At 38.1% G+C, this 21,234-nt stretch overlaps 1 protein-coding gene across 3 annotated transcripts in view; it reads right to left on the reverse strand.

Moving 5' to 3' along the window:
• The window catches only part of CCSER1 (coiled-coil serine rich protein 1), a 770,064-nt gene that overhangs the window by 443,898 nt on the left and 304,932 nt on the right, over positions 1-21,234 (reverse strand). For all 3 annotated transcript variants that reach the window (XM_083367020.1, XM_083367021.1, XM_083367022.1), the window contains exon 6: positions 20,595-20,805. In XM_083367020.1, coding sequence (XP_083223146.1) covers positions 20,595-20,805 — 211 coding nt within the window. The remainder of the gene's footprint in view (positions 1-20,594; positions 20,806-21,234) is intronic.

Below are 21,234 nucleotides of genomic sequence, written 5' to 3' on the forward strand. Positions count from 1 at the left end.
CAAATGAGAAAAGTTTATGCCCTCTGGATGTGTTTACACAGCCACTTCCAGAATCCCTAGGTTGAAGGACCATGCTCTTTGGGGAAATGGAAATTCATTTAATCTTCTGAAAGCTTTTAGACGCAGAATGGCTATAGTCTAAACACTATGTCCTATTTTTATTGTTTAAATTGTTATAAGACCGTTTTTAAATTGTAATAAGACTCATTGGTGTGTTCTTGTAAAGACTAACATTAACTGTTGTTGTTAGCTGCGAAGTCGTGTCCGACCCATCGCGACCCTATGGACAACATTCCTCCAGGCCTTCCTGTCTTCTACCATCTTCTGGAGTCCATTTAAGCTCACACCTACTGCTTCAGTGACTCCATCCAGCCACCTCATTCTCTGTCGTCCCCTTCTTCTATTGCCCTCGATCTTTCCCAGCATTAGACTCTTCTCCAGTGAGTCCTTCCTTCTCATTAGGTGGCCAAAGTATTTGAGTTTTAGCTTCAGGATCTGGCCTTCTAAAGAGCAGTCAGGATTGATCTCCTCTAGGACTGACCAGTTTGATCGCCTTGCAGTCCAAGGGACTCGCAGGAGTCTTCTCCAGCACCAGAGTTCAAAGGCCTCAATTCTTTGGCGCTCAGCCTTTCTTATGGTCCAACTTTCACTGCCATACATTGCAACTGGGAAGACCATAGCCTTGACTATACGCACTTTTGTTGACAGGGTGATGTCTCTGCTTTTTAGTGTGCTGTCTAGATTTGCCATGGCTTTCCTCCCCAGGAGCAAGCGTCTTTTAATTTCTTGGCTACAGTCCCCATCTGCAGTGATCTTGGAGCCCAGGAAAACAAAATCTGTCACTACCTCCATTTCTTCCCCATCTATTTGCCAAGAATTGAGAGGGCCAGATGCCATGATCTTGGTTTTCTTAATGTTAAGTTTCAACCCAAGTTTTGCACTCTCCTTCTTCACCCGCAACAAGAGGCTCTTTAGTTCTTCTTCACTTTCTGCCATTAGAGTGGTATCATCTGCGTATCTTAGGTTGTTGATATTTCTTCCGGCAATCTTAATTCCAACTTTTGATTCATCTAGCCCTGCCTTTCTCATGATGTGCTCTGCATATAAGTTAAATAGGCAAGGCGACAGTATACAGCCTTGCCGGACTCCTTTCCCAATTTGGAACCAATCAGTGGTTCCGTGTCCAGTTCTCACTGTTGCTTCTTGACCCGCATATAGGTTTCTCAAGAGACAAATAAGATGGTCTGGTACTCCCATCTCTTTAAGAACTTGCCACAGTTTGTTATGATCCACACAATCAAAGGCTTTAGCATAGTCAATGAAGCAGAAGTAGATGTTTTTCTGGAACTCCCTAGCTTTCTCCATGATCCAGCGTATGTTGGCAATTTGATCTCTAGTTCCTCTGCCTCTTCGAAATCCTGCCTGTATTTCTGGTAGTTCTCGATCCACATACTGCTGAAGTCTAGCTTGTAGGATTTTAAGCATGACTTTACTAGCATGAGAAATGAGTGCAATGGTGCGATAGTTTGAACATTCTTTGGCACTGCCTTTCTTTGGAATTGGAATGTAAACTGATCTTTTCCAATCCTGTGGCCACTGTTGAGTTTTCCAAATTTGCTGGCAAATTGAGTGTAGCACTTTTACTGCACTGTCTTTTAAGATTTTGAATAGCTCAGCTGGAATACTGTCACCTCCACTAGCTTTGTTGTTGCTCAGCTTTTCTAAGGCCCACTTCACCTCACATTCTAGGATGTCTGGCTCGAGGTCAGTGACCACCTCATTGTGATTATCTGGGACGTGAAGCTCATTCTTGTATAGTTCTTCTGTGTAATTTTGCCACCTCTTCTTAATCTCTTCTGCCTCTGTTAGGTCCCTGCCATTTTGGTCCTTTATCATGCCCATTTTTGCATTAAACGTTCCCTTCATCTCTCCAATTTTCTTGAAAAGATCTCTAGTCCTCCCTATTCTATTGTTTTCTTCTATTTCTTTGCACTGTTCATTTAAGAAGGCATTCTTATCTCTTCTAGCTATTCTCTGGAATTCTGCATTCAATTGGGCATATCTATGTTTTTCTCCCTTGCCTTTCGCTTCCCTCCTTTCCTCAGCTATTTGCAAAGCTTCCTCAGACAGCCATTTTGCTTTCTTGCATTTCTTTTTCTTTGGGATGGTTTTGGTTGCTACCTGTTGTACAATGTCGCGAACCTCTGTCCATAGTTCTTCAGGCACTCTGTCTATCAGATCTAATTCCTTAAATCTATTTGTCACCTCTACTGTATATTCAACAGGGATATGATTTAATTCATACCTGAGTGGCCTAGTGCTTTTCCCTACTTTCTTCAGTTTAAGCCTAAACTTTGCAAGGAGAAGCTCATGGTCTGAGCCACAGTCAGCTCCTGGTCTTGTTTTTACCGACTGTATAGAGCTTCTCCATCTTTGGCTGCAGAGCATATAGTCAATCTGATTTCTGTGTTGACCGTCTGGTGATGTCCATGTGTAGAGCCGTCTCTTGGGTTGTTGGAAAAGAGTGTTTGCTATGACCATCGTATTCTCTTGACAAAATTCTATCAGCCTGTACCCTGCTTCATTTTGTACTCCAAGGCCAAACTTGCCTGTTATTCCAGTTATCTTTTGGCTTCCTACTTTAGCATTCCAATCCCCCATGATGATAAGGACATCATTTTTTGGTGTTACTTCTATAAGGTGCTGTAGGGCTTCATAGAACAGGTCAATTTCATCCTCTTCAGCACTGGTGGTTGGGGCATAGACTTGGACTACTGTGATATTGAATGGTTTGCCTTGGATTCGAACTGAGATCATTCTGTCATTTTGAGGATTGTATCCCAGTATTGATTTTCCTACTCTTTTATTGACTATGAAGGCTACTCCATTTCTTCTGAGGGATTCTTGCCCGCAGTAGTATACCTGATGGTCATCTGAATTAAATTCACCCATTCATGTCCATTTTAGTTTGCTGATACCTAAGATGTCGATGTTCAGTCTTGTCATCTCTTGTTTGACCACGTCCAGCTTTCCTTGATTCATGGATCTTACATTCCAGGTTCCTATGGAGAAAAAATCTTTACAGCATCGGACTTTCCTTTCACCACCAGACATATCCACAGCTGAGCGTCCTTTCGGCTTTGGCCCAGTCGCTTCATTCTTTCTGGCGCTACTAGTACTAGCCCTCTGCTCTTCCCCAGTAGCATATTGGACGCCTTCCGACCTGAGGGGCTCATCTTCCAGCGTCATATCGTTTTGCCTTTTGGTACTGTCCATAGGGTTTTCAGGCAAAACATTAACTACTAGCCTAAAAATACACAACAAAGACCTTGGAATTATAAACCCAGGAAAAAGTTTTAGTAAATTTCTCTGAGTAGAAATGAAATATGAAAAGAGGAAAAGAGGAAGAGGGAGGAGGAGGAGGAGGAGAAGAAGGAGAAGGAGACGAAGAAGAAGAAGAAGAAGAAGAAGAAGAAGAAGAAGAAGAAGAAGAAGAAGAAGAAGAAGAAGAAGAAGAGCTCCACTGAAATTAGCATGATTTATTTCCAAGTAAAAATTGATAAAAAATACCTTGCGTATCATGTAATTTCACAACTCTCTTTAAATAGGTACTCATACATTCTTACATGCTCATCCCAAGGCCTTTATATATATTCAATAAATAAAAGTGGCATATTAAGAAGATACTGATTTGTGGCACAAGGAAGAAACAACTATGGATAGTTAATACTGTTACTGAAATGGTAAACACAGTTTAATATTTGTTAGATCTAAACAGCAAAAAAGTAAACGATGGGCATAAAAGTTTAAAAGGTTCCCCTCACTACAGAGAAACAAATATTACCAAGGACAGAAGGAGAAAAAAAATGAAAAATGATACTTTTAGTGAAAGAAACAGTTATAATGTGCTCTTGAGAAACTATGTCAATATTTAAGAGTGTCCAAACATTGTTAAAACAATGAGGAAGGTTAACATAAGTCATGAAATTAGATCAAGGACAAACACAGGGCTTTTCTTTGTCATAAAACGCCCAGAATGGAGTTTCAGCACCTTTTTTGGATGGAACCTTGTAGGGTAGGCAAGGCGAGTTGTATGATGTGTGTGAGTTCCAGCACTTTTTTTTTTTACAAAAAAAAGCACTGGACAAACATATCTGTATTTTTAAAAAGGAGACATTAATGGCTGCATTAACAGAGTGCTAGAATCAAGATCACGTGAAGTATTAATACCACTTTAAAATGCCTTGGTAAGGCCACACCTGTAATACTGCATCCAGACTCTAGAAAGAGTACAGAGAAGAGCAACAAAGATGATTGGGGGACTGGAGGGTAAAATATATAAGGAACGGTTGCTGGAATTGAGTATGTGTAGTTTAATAAAGAGAAGGACGAGGGGGGAAATGATAGCAGTGTTCCAATATCTCAGGGGCTGCCACAAAGAAGAGGGAGTCAAGCTATTCTCCAAAGTACCTGAAGGTAGGACAAGAAGCAATGAAGGGAAACTAGTCAAGGAGAGAAGCAACCTAGAACTAATGAGAAATTTCCTGACAGTTAGAACAATTAATCAGTGGAACAACCTGCCCCCAGAAGTTGTGAATTCTCCAACACTGGAAGTTTTTAAGAAGAGACTGGACAGCCATCTGTCTGAAATGGTATAGGATTTCCTGCCTTAGCAGGGGGTTGGACTAGATGACCTTCAAGGTCCCTTCCAAGTTTAATGTTGTTGTTACTGCTTCTGCTGCTGCTATTGTCCAAAATAGCAACAGAACTTTGAAGACACAGGTAAAACTACATAAATTTACCATAAATTTAGTAATAGCTGCATTTAACTTCCATCTCAAACATGAGGAAATCAATATAATATTTCATTATTTAACAATACACTTTAGCACAGGGAATGAAAAATAATATTTTTTTAAAAAAATATTATTTGAATAATAATATTTGAATGGAGGAAACAGCAGAGGAACCACAGATTTCTGTTCTTCAGCATTGGACATTAGCAGGGTTTGCTGAAAATTAGTTCATCAAATGTGACAGTCCACAGATTCTGTCTCTTCCATATCTATTCAATGAATTTATTCTTCAAATTTTGATTCTTGTAAAGCTTTACCAGGACTATCTATGTGCATGATGGAGGTATCAGTTTTGGAGTGCCAAAAATTAACATTTTGTTTTCCCCATTCTACAAAATGTTGTGATACTATCTCTATGATAGTTAGGTGTCTCTTCATTTCTCTCAGCTCTTCAATAATCCAAGGAACTGCAAGAGATCTGAGAGAGGGAAGAGGTTGTATCAGGGCAATCCCATCAAGTACCCTTATTTCCTCATTATTCCAATGGGCAACTACAGTCTCAATCAAACTGCCCACCAGAAAATTTTCCAACACTCTCTGAGTCCATTAAGCACCTCACGCAGATAAATCTAATAAGTACTTTTCCTTTTCTGCAGAAATCAGAGTGATTGGTTCATGATAAGAACCAGAACTTGATGACCTCCACTTTCTAATCATGTTGTGTCTGCGCTGAGACCAAAAAACAGATCATGTGCATAAGGTCCCCTTGTAAGTTGGTTATGTCCATGGTTGTCATGGTGACCATGAACTCTTTTCAACCTATTATTCTATCTGTATTGTTCCAGTAAGCTTTATCCCATCATAAAAGACTTACTATCTAAAGATCATTTTATGAAGATAACAGAAATGAGTTTCTTGCTTGCATTTTCTGATTAAGAAGAAAGGGCAATTCAGTCATGATGGCAATGCATTTACACAATAACTAAAATTACACTAATTTACAGAAACATAAGGAGTTTTCATGCATCGCAAAAGCCTTTCACACTTTTTAAATATACACTTGGTGTTTCTGTTGCAAATTGAAAGAACAAAAGCCAAAGCATGCTGTCTATAATAATGACTACCCCTTGCAAATGCAATTGCTGACATTCTGACTATTACATTTTACAGCTGGGAAAGAAAGACATTGTAGTAATTAAACATAATACTCTACTGTTAATACAAGCATGAAATGCACCACCTGCTGGTCCTTATCTTTACTGTGTCTGAGACATACTACACAATTCGCTGTACAGTAATACAAGAGAACTGGAAATTTTGGATTTATAGAGAAGATTGAATATTGGACATGCTTGACAAACACCATACTGCAGTGGCTATCCAATCAATGATAGAAAACAATCAAGATGTATCAAATTATGTATTTCTTCCCTTCCTGTTCAGGTTATCCCAGAACAATCTATGGACTTCAAGCGTAACTCTGTTGGATTTCAAATATTACACTAGCTTTTAATAAGCTATTAACCACATTTCAATTTGCGAAAGACACAGGATGCCAGGCAAGAGAAAATTAACCCTTCTCTCCAAAATCCAGGGCAAGAGTTATTTTGTAGGTTTTATGTGCTGGGAAAACAGTGACAAAGGGAGAAATTGAGGAAAGAGAGCAACGGAGATATCACCAACTTCTCCCACTCTAAAACATACCTATGACCAAAAGTAGAGGCCTATTTCAACAGCTTAATAGAGATAAATCTTGAAGACTATCCAGAAGTTACAATTGGTTCAAAATTCAGCAGTTTTGCACAAATCTAGAGTTGTGCATGTGTCACCCCTTTTGTAGGAGCTGCTCTGTTGCTGATTTGCTTCTGGTTCCCATTCAAGGTGCTGGTTATTTAAAGCCCAATACAGGTTGGAGCCAGGTTATTTGAAGCTCTGACTCTATTGAGTTCCATCTGCTTGGCCCACCAGGCAGGGTATGTTCTGGGTCTATTAGACAAGTACATCTAGTGAGAACAAGATGTGATGGCTCCTGCTCTGTGGAATATTGTTCCCACCTTGATGCTTTTCTGGAATGCATAGAAGATGTGGTTCTTTCAGCAGGCCTGGGGATACAGAGCTGGTCAAGTGGCTGGTCTTTGTTGCCACCCTGGGATGGGGAATTTATGATTTTTTGTACTGTGGGTTTTTACTTTTGTAAGCTGCCCAGAATCACCAGTTGTGAATTGCGTGGACATATAGGAAGGAAGGAAGGAAGGAAGGAAGGAAGGAAGGAAGGAAGGAAGGAAGGAAGGAAGGAAGGAAGGAAGGAATCTGGATGTCCCGTATCTAGTTTATCATGGAGATGCCTATAGTAGTGCACAGTGCTTTTTTTGTAAAAGAAAAAGGTGCCAGAACTCACACATGTCATACAACCTGCCTTGCCTAACCTACAAGGTTCCATCCAAAAAAGGTGCCGGAACTCCGTTCTGAGCATTCTGTGAGGAAAAAAAGCCCTGGTAGTGCATATTGGAAAGCTCACACTTCAACAAAGCATCATCAGTGGGATCAGGTGTTGAAAGTCTCCTGAATTTCCTGGTTATATATGAAACCACCCTTAGCCAGAAATCATATATACTTAAAGGGATAACAAATAAGAGGAAATTAAACTTGGTGAAAATGGAATCCTTAATATGAAGGTAAGGTCGATGTCTGAACAAATTATTTGTTTCTGCAAATGACAAAAGTGTTTATGGCATGAAGAATGAGACTACTTGAAATACTTGGCCTTTTAGGACAGCCGTCCAGGATCTCAGAGATTATATAGAGACAAAGTACTTTTTTCCCCACACAAAGTCATAAGTGCTGTGCTCCCCAATCACATGATCACATTTTGGACTATGGTAACCAGCTGGTTGCAGTGTCCTGCAGTCATGTGACAGTAATTTGCAACATGTTTTTGGTGATTCCCAGTGCTTTTTCAGAAATGGCAAAAATGGCCGTTTGTGATTATACATCCACTTAACTACTATGTAATTCACTTAATGACTGCAATGACTTGCTTTACGACCATTGTAAAAATAGTTGAAAAATTGATACCTGATAAGGATGCCTGCTAACAATCACAATGACTTAGAACCAAAATTGAGAGACAAATTGTGGTTGTTAAGTGAGAAGTGCATGCATATTCTTTTCTAGTATCTTATCGCTAGAGCCTTCTCACAGAATTTTAATGATCAGTATGAATTAATATATAAGAAAAACAATTATCTTTCCTCAGTGTCTATAATACTTAAGACACATTTATATGTTACTGAAGGCTCAGAACACTGTTTTCCTGTCACTGTGAATTTTCTCTCTCTTAGTAGGACTAATTTTAACAGAATAACAGGGTTAGAAGGGATCTTGAAGCTCTTCTAGTCCAACCCCCTGCACCTGATAAAAACATTTCATCTAATGTTTGGTGTCTAACGGTGTGTATGTGTGTGCCATAAAGAAAACACCGACTTTTGAAGTCATGTACTTCTTGTGTCTTCTTTCAGAAATAATTATTTGAAACACAAACTGAAATGTAATCATATTTAGTTTAAATTAGAAAGCCTAATTTAATAGGAGATAATGTGCAAATCCTTTTCTTACAAGAACATAGAGCAATTTGTCACAAAAACGGCAGACCAATTTGCATTATAATGGGTTTCCTTATCATTTCAGAGTATAATTGTTTAGAACATTTTGATACAGTTACAGCAAACACCCCACAGAGAGAGATTTTCAAGTTGTACCTAAGAACTGCTGACATTTATTACTGACTGCATAAATCTCTGAGACTGTATGTTAGATGTTAATAAAGATCATATGAGATGTAGAAGATTACAGTCTCCAAAATAATAGCATCTTCGAATCCATATGCATTTGGCAAATATAAGTATTTTTAACACAAACCAAAAAGGAGGCAGTTCTAGCTGTCGGATGCGTAGAAAGTAATCTGTGAAAGAGATCTGATTCCCAGTGCTACTTGGCAACAACATTTTAAAGCAAGAGACATCAAAAGACTTGTTTATTTGAAGAAAAAGATGCATGTTGTCAAAACTTGAGGCAAATAGATATTTAAATATTCATAGGAATGTGATGCTAGACTTAATGCATACATGGGAGATATCTTCCAACCTTTAATATGGGACAAATGTGTTTGTAACATGAGGGAAATATATAATTACATACGAATTTGCATATACAGTAGCTGGGCACTGTTCTGCCTGAGCTCATGTACTTCATCCCTGGGATACATTACTGCTGGATAGAGCCTAAGCACTAAAGAGATGAAAGAGGAAATTGTTTGGCATGGCATTTTTGAACTCAAACTGTTGTCTGGAGAATGAGCTAACCATTAAGGATAGAAAAAGGATATAGTGTACTAGAGCCATTTAAATAAAGCATAAGGATATGCTGGGTGATGTGGTGGCTCAGCAGTTAAGATGCTGGGCTTGTCGGCGGGAAAGCTGGGAGCCCAGGTTCAAGACCTGAGCACCAGGTGAGAGGGTGAGCTCCCGTCCTCGCCCCAGTTCCAACCTAGCAGTTTGAAAGCATGCAAATGCAAGTAGGTACCACTTAGGTGGCCACATGACCATGGAAATGCCTTCAGACAGCACTATCTCAATGGCTTTGAAATGGAGATGAGCACCCCCCCTCGTGTTGGCAATGACTGGCAGAGTAAATACACAGGGACCTTTCTTTATAAGGATATGCTAAAATATGGAATTCTTTGTCACAATTAGAACTTTGTCATTTCATTGCTCTGTATCCACAGACTATCAATCAAGTTAGTATTCAACCGTAGACCTAATTGGCTTGTGAGTCTGTGAAAACTAAGGCAATATATAGCTTGCTTGCTTGTTTCTATACTTACGTGCCATCAAATCATGGCCAACTCTAATCAACCTTTTTTTTTTCTTCATGATGATCTGTAAACCTGGTCTTTCAGGTTTTCCAGTGATACCCTTTTCACCACTGTAAACATCCAGTCAGATAGGAGAAAATACGTGCAGTGCAATGCATGTTCAGCAGCATATTCTGGCTATTGGAATGGCTGGCTAAGAGGTTCAGAGTGATGGGAAGCATTTCACTGATGATGTGCACTGATGATGTTACCTATTTTGATAATGAGATGTCTGCAAGGAAACAACCAAGCTCGGATAGCACCAAGGACCCTGCAGCATTTGACGGAGGATAATTGTGGCATCTCCTAGCCTTGACCAGATGAACGGTCTTGCTTCTATAACTTAAAGCAAAGCCCAACTGCCTCTTCTTTACCCAAGGTGATGTACATAATGCCGATGATGTACATAATGAAATCTTTATTCCTCTCTACATTCTTTTTCTAAAATAGGTATTGGAAAACATTAATAGTGATATAAATAAGTAGTATCTCTTGATACTTTAAAGCTGAATGCATAGTAGAACTTGGAAAATGTTTCCCCCCACCCAGCCATACATCCAGGCTCCTAAGAAATTTAATTTTAATATACAATACTAACCTACTTCACATATGCTAAGCCATGTTTTCTGTAACTGTAATATTCTGAATAAATCACAATAAATTGTGTTTATACAACAAGTTTACAATGACCAACTTATAAAAATGAAAATACATGTAGTCTTCAATTTACAGCCATTAATTTAATGACCGTTCAAAGTTATCATGGGGTTGAAAAGAGTGACTTATGACTGGACCTCACACTTACGACTGTTGTAGTGTGTACTTGCCACGTTGCCGCATCCTGGACCACATGATCACCATTTATAATTTTGCAAACTGGCTTCTGACAAGCTAAGTTAATGGGGGAAGGTGGATTCATTTAATGACATGATTCACTTAATACTGTGATGATTTGCTTAACCTGTTAAAAGTTTGTAAAATTGGACACTCATTTAACAACTGCCTCACAAAATGATAGAAATTCCAGTCATGACTGTGATCATAAATTGAGAATTTCCTGTAATGAAAAAGTGAGATTGATTTCATGGTTGGGGGTTGGAGAAATTCTGTTTTAAAAGATGGCTCTGCTGATATTTAACTTTATTTTTTCATTCCACTCTTTTTTTAGCCTTTCATTCCTTATGTAGAGACTTGGCCTTGCCTATTTGGAAATATAGCTCTTCATATATTTAGCTCTAAGTTGCAAGTGTTAATTTAATATATTTTTGCACACAATATATATATATATATATATATATATATATATATATATATATATATATATATATATATATATATATATATATATCAAGAGGATGAACACTATAAAATTTTTAAAAAGCAAATTAATATGTCAGAAGAACCTCTGCAGGTTAAAAGAAAGCAGAATAATCCTATTTAGGAGGACAATGATTAGAGATTCATTATTGTGAATTTACTGTGAGTTACATATTTAAAAGGCAGAGCCTCTGTTGCTTTTTTTCCCCTCCCCTGCAGAATAAAAAAATAATACTGCTGCTCTAAAGGAAAAGAGCAAAACTGATTCTCCCAGGAGAAAAAATTTCATGATGAAAGAGATTCATAGCCAGATATTTATTTTAGTTATCGCCATCCTGCACAGCGGAGATAAGAGAACTGGTCGTCATCTTACTGTATCATTTGTAAGTCTGCAGAAATGCTGGCAGTAGGACTTGAGTGTATCTTTGTTTGCAGGTAAGTTATCTTTCTACAGATTTGAAATTAAAAAAAATGTTGCTGGGACAGAAAAAGGCAGTGAAGGAAAGAAAAAGAGGGGGAGTGAGTTTGGATTTTTCTTTCAAAGATGAATGCTGGTAGGTGAAAACACTTTCACTTGGCAATCAACCAGGAATGAAGAGGCTATTCAAAGTTCACCTGACACTTTCATGGTGAGAAATTAAAGAGAGTTTATTTTTTTCTATACAGTTCTCCACTAATGTGCAACAGGTTAGTGTTGATGTCTAGTTAAGGGTTTTTTTTGTTTTAAATTTTTAAGTCATTCTAGACAATAAAAGAAGCAGGTCTTCTTTAAAATCGTTATCATAACTGCCCCCCAAGAAAACTGCTTGTACTTGTATAAGGAATTGAGCTTGACTTCAGTTTCTCTTTACCTGTAATGTTAAAACATCTTCCTAATTCATTATGGATTACATCTTAAATGTTAATAAATAAAGTACAATTTTTTTAACTAATCATAAATAAATATATATGAGATTTATTTAACAACAACAAAAAAAACTCATGGAAACCACTTAAGGACAACTATTACATAGTAGGATCAGAACTCCAAATAGTTTTATTTTTGGATAAGGGTCTATTAAAATGATGAAATTTTAATAATGTAAGCTAACCATAGGCAACCTGTGTGAGTTGGTGGCCCTATAAATGTATTTAACCAATCAATCAACCGACCAATGTTTCTTCATTTTCACAGGTGTAAACTTCTAAAAAGAAATGTGCTATGGGATCTTTCAGATTTTTCTATAGTCCCAAACCAACCTCTCAGAATCCTAAAGAAACCTATTACTCTTAGTTTCCCTATACAGAATTTCTTAGGTCTTAAACTAAATGATTGCAATAACTAGGCTTGTTGAATAAGCCAAAGTGGTCTATTTCTCAAACAATGTGCTTAGACACTGTGCTAAACTGGAAGCAAATTGTATTAATTTGCTATGTAAAGGCAAGTATGGAGTGGTTCATACATCAATTTAAGTTATAAGATATATGGCTTTGTCTATGTGATTTTTGCTTAGCAGGTTTTGCATATCCAGCAGCTGTATTTCATAAACTATACTTATGGCCTAAAGTGACTATAAATCCAGTCCTTGTATTTATTCAGTCCACTAGTTAATGGACTATTCACTACGTAGTGTGATATGCAATGTCAATGTGCATCTCGCTGTTCCTGTTTAGCAATATCTTTATGTCCCTAAATAAAACTTGCATTTTTAACAGATTATATATCCATGAAATATGAAATAGAAAGTTTGAGGAAAATCTGCATCAGTTATCGCTGCTGTGAATATGATGGTGATTGGTCACAGAATCAGCCAGATATTTATTATCTGTTCACAACAATGTGAAGTCATAGCTACCAGGTCTTTAACAAATATTGGCCTTCATACAGATCAAATTCTTTCCAAGAACCTAGAATGTCTTAATGTATCAAGATATCATATGTACAAATTGAAGGAGTGTGTCCTTTTTGTCAACTGCAGATTTTCTAAGTGCTATCCAAGATTTTTGGATATGGCATCCATAGCCACTAATATTTCCACATTAATTATCCACACTTATTTTCTTTTCAACCAGTTAAAGCTAGTGTATTATGAGCAACAATTTGTAATTACTATATAAACAAAAATGCATAATCACAGCTGCCAGTTCTTAGTAGTGCTGGCTTTCATAGGAAGTAACTTCAAGTTAATGTATAGTGTGTGTGTGTGTGTGTGTGTGTGTGTGTGTGTGTGTGTGTATGTGTAAATTTTTTTGGATGAGCTGTCACTGCTGTGACTACTGCCTGTGGATGGCCTTGGGTTAGGCTGAAACAGGTAATAAGATTTGTCCCATGTTTGGGGCCTAGAAAGGTATTCTAAATACTTTACAAACACTTCACACACACACACACACACACACACACACACCTATATATTTGGGGCCTAGCAAGGTAATCTAAATAGTTAACATTTGAAACATATCTTCCCTTGCAGAAAAAAGCTAACAGAGCGAGAGGGACCTTGTGGCTTAGAGGCAAATAACACTGCCTTGTATGCAATCAGCCCAGGTTCGAATCTCAGAAGGGTATAGCTGATTGAGGACGACTAAGGAGTCAGAAATGCATCTCAGTTTCCCTTTAATTCTTTGTTAGTAATTTACACAAATATATGAATTGTCCGGTGTGACTACTGCCTGTTTGATGGCCTTCAAGATAGGCTGAAAACAGGAAATAAAGATTTGCCCCATGTTTGGGGCCTAGCAAGGTAATCTAAATAGTTAACATTTGAAACATATATATATATATATATATATATATATATATATATATATATATATATATACACATATATATATATATATATATACATATACATATATATATACATATATATATATATATACATATATATATATATATATATATATATATATATATATATATATATATATATATATATATATATATATATATTGTTGTTGTTGTTGTTAGCTGCAAAGTCGTGTCCGACCCATCGCGACCCTATGGACAACATTCCTCCAGGCCTTCCTGTCTTCTACCATCTTCTGGAGTCCATTTAAGCTCACGCCTACTGCTTCAGTGACTCCATCCAGCCACCTCATTCTCTGTCGTCCCCTTCTTCTATTGCCCTCGATCTTTCCCAGCATTAGGCTCTTCTCCAGTGAGTCCTTCCTTCTCATTAGGTGGCCAAAGTATTTGAGTTTTAGCTTCAGGATCTGGCCTTCTAAAGAGCAGTCAGGATTGATCTCCTCTAGGACTGACCGGTTTGATCGCCTTGCAGTCCAAGGGACTCGCAGGAGTCTTCTCCAGCACCACAGTTCAAAGGCCTCAATTCTTTGGCGCTCAGCCTTTCTTATGGTCCAACTTTCACTGCCATACATTGCAACTGGGAAGACCATAGCCTTGACTATACGCACTTTTGCTGACAGGGTGATGTCTCTGCTTTTTAGTGTGCTGTCTAGATTTGCCATGGCTTTCCTCCCCAGGAGCAAGCGTCTTTTAATTTCTTGGCTACAGTCCCCATCTGCAGTGATCTTGGAGCCCAGGAAAACAAAATCTGTTACTACCTCCATTTCTTCCCCATCTATTTACCAAGAATTGAGAGGGCGAGATGCCATGATCTTGGTTTTCTTAATGTTAAGTTTCAACCCAAGTTTTGCACTCTCCTTCTTCACCCGCAACAACAGGCTCTTTAGTTCTTCTTCACTTTCTGCCATTAGAGTGGTATCATCTGCATATCTTAGGTTGTTGATGTTTCTTCCGGCAATCTTAATTCCAACTTTTGATTCATCTAGCCCTGCCTTTCTCATGATGTGCTCTGCATATAAGTTAAATAGGCAGGGCGACAGTATACAGCCTTGCCGGACTCCTTTCCAAATTTTGAACCAATCAGTGGTTCCATGTCCAGTTCTCACTGTTGCTTCTTGACCCGCATATAGGTTTCTCAAGAGACAAATAAGATGGTCTGGTACTCCCATCTCTTTAAGAACTTGCCACAGTTTGTTATGATCCACACAATCAAAGGCTTTAGCATAGTCAATGAAGCAGAAGTAGATGTTTTTCTGGAACTCCCTAGCTTTCTCCATGATCCAGCGTATGTTGGCAATTTGATCTCTAGTTCCTCTGCCTCTTCGAAATCCTGCCTGTACTTCTGGTAGTTCTCGATCCACATACTGCTGAAGTCTAGCTTGTAGGATTTTAAGCATAACTTTACTAGCATGAGAAATGAGTGCAATGGTGCGATAGTTTGAACATTCTTTGGCACTGCCTTTCTTTGGAATTGGAATGTAAACTGATCTTTTCCAATCCTGTGGCCACTGTTGAGTTTTCCAAATTTGCTGGCAAATTGAGTGTAGCACTTTTACTGCACTGTCTTTTAAGATTTTGAATAGCTCAGCTGGAATACTGTCACCTCCACTAGCTTTGTTGTTGCTCAGCTTTTCTAAGGCCCACTTCACCTCACATTCTAGGATGTCTGGCTCGAGGTCAGTGACCACCTCATTGTGATTATCTGGGACGTTAAGCTCATTCTTGTATAGTTCTTCTGTGTAATTTTGCCACCTCTTCTTAATCTCTTCTGCCTCTGTTAGGTCCCTGCCATTTTGGTCCTTTATCATGCCCATTTTTGCATGAAACGTTCCCTTCATCTCTCCAATTTTCTTGAATAGATCTCTGCTCCTCCCTATTCTATTGTTTTCTTCTATTTCTTTGCATTGTTCATTTAAGAAGGCATTCTTATCTCTTCTAGCTATTCTCTGGAATTCTGCATTTAATTGGGCATATCTTTCTTTTTCTCCCTTGCCTTTCGCTTCCCTCCTTTCCTCAGCTATTTGCAAAGCTTCCTCAGACAGCCATTTTGCTTTCTTGCATTTCTTTTTCTTTGGGATGGTTTTGGTTGCTACCTGTTGTACAATGTCGCGAACCTCTGTCCATAGTTCTTCAGGCACTCTGTCTATCAGATCTAATTCCTTAAATCTATTTGTCACCTCTACTGTATATTCAACAGGGATATGATTTAATTCATACCTGAGTGGCCTAGTGCTTTTCCCTACTTTCTTCAGTTTAAGCCTAAACTTTGCAAGGAGAAGCTCATGGTCTGAGCCACAGTCAGCTCCTGGTCTTGTTTTTACCGACTGTATAGAGCTTCTCCATCTTTGGCTGCAGAGCATATAGTCAATCTGATTTCTGTGTTGACCGTCTGGTGATGTCCATGTGTAGAGCCGTCTCTTGGGTTGTTGGAAAACAGTGTTTGCTATGACCATCGTATTCTCTTGACAAAATTCTATCAGCCTGTGCCCTGCTTCATTTTGTACTCCAAGGCCAAACTTGCCTGTTATTCCAGTTGTCTTTTGGCTTCCTACTTTAGCATTCCAATCCCCCATGATGATAAGGACATCATTTTTTGGTGTTACTTCTATAAGGTGCTGTAGGGCTTCATAGAACCGGTCAATTTCATCCTCTTCAGCACTGGTGGTTGGGGCATAGACTTGGACTACTGTGATATTGAATGGTTTGCCTTGGATTCGAACTGAGATCATTCTGTCATTTTGAGGATTGTATCCCAGTATTGATTTTCCTACTCTTTTATTGACTATGAAGGCTACTCCATTTCTTCTGAGGGATTCTTGCCCGCAGTAGTATACCTGATGGTCATCTGAATTAAATTCACCCATTCCTGTCCATTTTAGTTCGCTGATACCTAAGATGTCGATGTTCAGTCTTGTCATCTCTTGTTTGACCACATCCAGCTTTCCTTGATTCATGGATCTTACATTCCAGGTTCCTATGGAGAAAAAATCTTTACAGCATCGGACTTTCCTTTCACCACCAGACATATCCACAGCTGAGCATCCTTTCGGCTTTGGCCCAGTCGCTTCATTCTTTCTGGCGCTCCTAGTACTAGCCCTCTGCTCTTCCCCAGTAGCATATTGGACGCCTTCCGACCTGGGGGGCTCATCTTCCAGCGTCATATCGTTTTGCCTTTTGGTACTGTCCATAGGGTTTTCATGGCAAAGATACTGGAGTGGGTTGCCATTTCCTTCTCCAGTGGATCACGTTTTGTCAGAACTCTCAGCTATGACCTGTCCGTCTTGGGTGGCCCTGCACGGCATAGCTTATAGCTTCATTGAATTATGCAAGCCCCTTCGCCATGACAAGGCAGTAATCCATGAAGGGGATACATATATATATATATATATATATATATATATATATATATATATATATATATATATATATATATATATATATATACACACACACACACACACACACACACACACACACACACACATATATATATATATATATATATATATATATATATATATATATATAGAGAGAGAGAGAGAGAGAGAGAGAGAGAGAATACCCTTGTTTAGTCCCAGACACGGGACAAATCTTATTTCCTGTTTCAGCCTAGCCCAAGGCCATCTACAGGCAGTAGCCACAGCTCATATTTGTGTAATTTTTTTGGCTTGCTAACAAAGAATAAAGGGAGACCGATATGATCATTTCAAACTTATTTGTTCTCATCAGTCAGCCATACCCTTCTGAGATTTGAACCTGGGCCGACTGCATCTTAATATATATATTCCAAAAGCAGGGCAGAAGTTAAGACCTTGCACTTGCATATTTATTGTTGCTTCACATATTTGAAAATTATGTTTGACAACTTGACACTTTAATTTTTTTTCCAATCCAATTAAGCTGTTGGAAGACTCAATTACTAAATTACATGGGTTGGGAACTCTATGCAATGCCCTCCATCTTATCCCTCTTTTATTTCCTATTGCTTTTTATTAACAGAATTGAGGAACTCATTAGGAACCTTGTTATCCTTAACTTTGCCTTCCTCATTATGACAGACATTTTACCTCTGCTGTCTTTAAGCACCACCTCATTTAGTCCAAAATTATTCAGACTATGAAAGGAACAGTGTATGTTCCATTCACTCCTCAGTTATATGTGTGAGAATAATCTTTTATATGCAGAATCTTTTTATATTCTGAGCGCAAATGACTCAGACAAAGAAATGAGACTCAGCTCCATTGCCTCAGCTCCATTGCCAAGTCACTGGAATAGTTGGCCTAAAAGCAATACAAGAAATGCCAAAAATTCTGAACTAGAAAATTTGCTATTAGGATTTCTTTTAAGGGGAAATATTTACAAATAAATACACAGATATGGTGAAATGAGTATTTTCATAAGGATGCTTTTGTAGCCACTACTATAGTGACTATTTATATATGTTTAGCCCAGTCCTCATATTCATCATATTCAGCTTTCCAGCTCAATTTGGGATTACATGAATAACAACTTTCATCAGGAATTTGCCTGACATAAAAATAAATAAGGATGAGTTTATCTTCAGTTTTATTTTTAATAGTTAAAAAAGAGCATCAGCAGGATCAAAAGAATTATTCTCCCCTCCTATATGATGATCCTTCAATAATTATTCATAACTGTTCTGTCTGAAAAGGAACAGCAACAGACTGAATTTCATATCAACAAACAATGTGATGGCAAACAAATATTGAAGCAAAACAAACAGGTGGTTTATATTACTACACTGTTATCAGAATCCATTAACTATAACAATAAACATAGGTACATTTATAGAACGACAATCATGATATTGAAGAATATTAAGAACAATATTCATATGTAATGTATTTTAAAGTGTTACCAAATAATGACAGTTTTAGTACACATTATTTGAAAATGTTTGCTTTAAATTAAAATTTATTCAATAAATTGGTAATGGTGTGCTGGTTAATTAAAACCTTATTTAGCCAAAAAGAGAGAAAGATCTACCATACACCCTTGTTTAAACCTCCTACAGGTATAATGCCAAAGCTGATCATCATGACTGCTAGTTATAGATTTTATAAATTCTAGAATCAGATATTTGTTATTCGTACTTTTACACAAACTGATCTTTCATTTTACAAAGCCTCCTTTCCATGAATATATGCCTAATTATAGACAGGCTACAAACAGAAAAAAAGATGTCAGAATTAACATTTTGATGCTCTTTTATATGGCTGCAACATTCCTGTAGTGCTTCATGTTTATTCTGATATAACAGTAATGTACATTTTCCATACATTGCTTTTGTTTTATGTTTTTTTAATTAAGAAACCCCATGTACTTCCCAATCCTAAACCTTCAAAAACCATCCAGCATTGCTTGACAACTTTCATTTGTGAGTCACAATGTTAGGACAACAGATAATAATTTCACACTGACATGTTTGGATTCAATAGTTCATTCCACCTTCAAACTACATGGAGGAGTCTGATCTTTGTGTTATTCTCCCCTGCCACCTGTTCTACTCATAGGAGTGCAAGAAAACTAAAGGCATTCTTTTGTGCTCATTGCAGTTTATCTGATTAAACAGAGGCCAAACTGAAGTACTACATCTGGTTTGTTTAAATAAAATATAATTAAAATAATAGAAGTTTAGGTATGGGGCAAACCAAGTGAGAATCAACAACAGAAGCAGATGTTCCTAATCTCTTCACATTCTCACCTGAAGTGAGAATGCCTATACCAGTGAAGTGTAACTTAGCATAACAGCAAGGTCACCATTTCACACGCAATGCTTTCAGTGAAGCAGTTGCTATGTAAATTTCTAATAGCTCTTGTCCATTTGAAGTCTTCCAGCAGAATGATTAAAACGTTACTGCACTGGATGAATATTGATCTATCTGCATGGCTGAGAGATCAGATGTCTACTTGACCATGTGGCCATCTGTAAAGTGCCACAAATGTTTCACATGACCAAAGACAATTATACATCAAGTCAATAAGATCCCAACAAGCTTTTATTTATTGTTTCAAACTTGCCAGCCATCCTAATGCTTTCTAACAAACTTTTCATTTCTCTTTTTTCCCCTTGTGTGACAAGTTCCTTCTGTGTCTAATCACACCACTTGGCCAAATAATGTATTATTCTATTCCAGTCTAGTCTAGTGTAATTTAATCTTATTCTATTTTTAGTTTTTCACTATGTTTTTACTTGCTCTTGTAAACAAAGATAGATTATTTCTTCTCCTACCCACAATTGATATTGCAAAATAGGAAGCAAGCCAGGAGCCACTGTTATCAAGTTCTGATCATTAACAATATCAAATGGAACATCTTTAAGAATACTTGTGGAGTTTAATCAATGATTTACAAAGAATAACTTAAAGTGATCGTTCTTTAGCGGTCAAACACACCATAATTTATTTTTTTTTAAAAAAATGGAACTGTTTTGATTCTTTAGAACCGTAGTAGCGAACCTATGGCATATGTGCCACAGGTGGCACACAGAGCCCTCTCTGTAGGCACGTGCGCCATTGCTCCAGTCCAAGACCTTCAGCTGGGTTTTATAAAACCTTTTCGCCATGTGCAAAAAAAAAGATTCAATCAATCAATCAATTTCAACCCAGTCTGCCATTATCACCAAAGTCACGCCCACCCAATGGGCCATGCCCACCCAATGGGCCACGCCCACCCGGCACCCAACGATACATAACTGGGTTATGGGTTGCAGTTTGGGCACTCGGTCTCTAAAAGGTTCGCCATCATTGCTTTAGAAGCTTACCTCTTGGAGAACCCTCTTCATTTTCAACAGCAGTGTTTTTACTGCTGTGCAGTCTTGCATCATCAGACGGAAGGGCAAAGATTCTAGACCGCCACCTTCCTCCATGGTTGTGAAAGGCCATTCTACAGAAGGGCTGATGGCTAGCTGGTTTACACAAGGACATCGTGCTTCCCCTCGATCCACTTCCTTGGATAACTTCAGAGAAAGATTCCTGTAAAGAAATACCATCCATAAATTAGCAAGCAATGCCAATGTGCTTCTTTTTTTTTAAGGAAATGGATTAAAAAGATGAAGCATTGTTCAAAACAAGGCCTATTAACTTTCCCTACCTTCAGCACGCTGATCCATAAATCTGTTCCATCACAGTGATTTCTGAAGAACTCGAAAGCAAGATTCTATACTCAGCCCATTATTTACCTATTTAAACCTTAGGGCAGGGGTTGGCAACCTCGGCTCTTTTATGACTCGTGGACTTCAACTCCCAGAATTCCTGAGCCAGCATAGCTGGCTCAGGAATTCTGAGAGTTGAAGTCCACGAGTCATAAAAGAGCCGAGGTTGCCGACCCCTGCCTTAGGGCATCATCTCAATTAATCAGGAAAAGCTATAAAACTCATGACCCTTCAAGAACTTTGAGAAAGA

The sequence above is a fragment of the Vipera ursinii genome (assembly GCF_947247035.1).
Source record: "Vipera ursinii genome assembly, chromosome: 7".
Lineage (NCBI taxonomy): Eukaryota > Metazoa > Chordata > Lepidosauria > Squamata > Viperidae > Vipera > Vipera ursinii.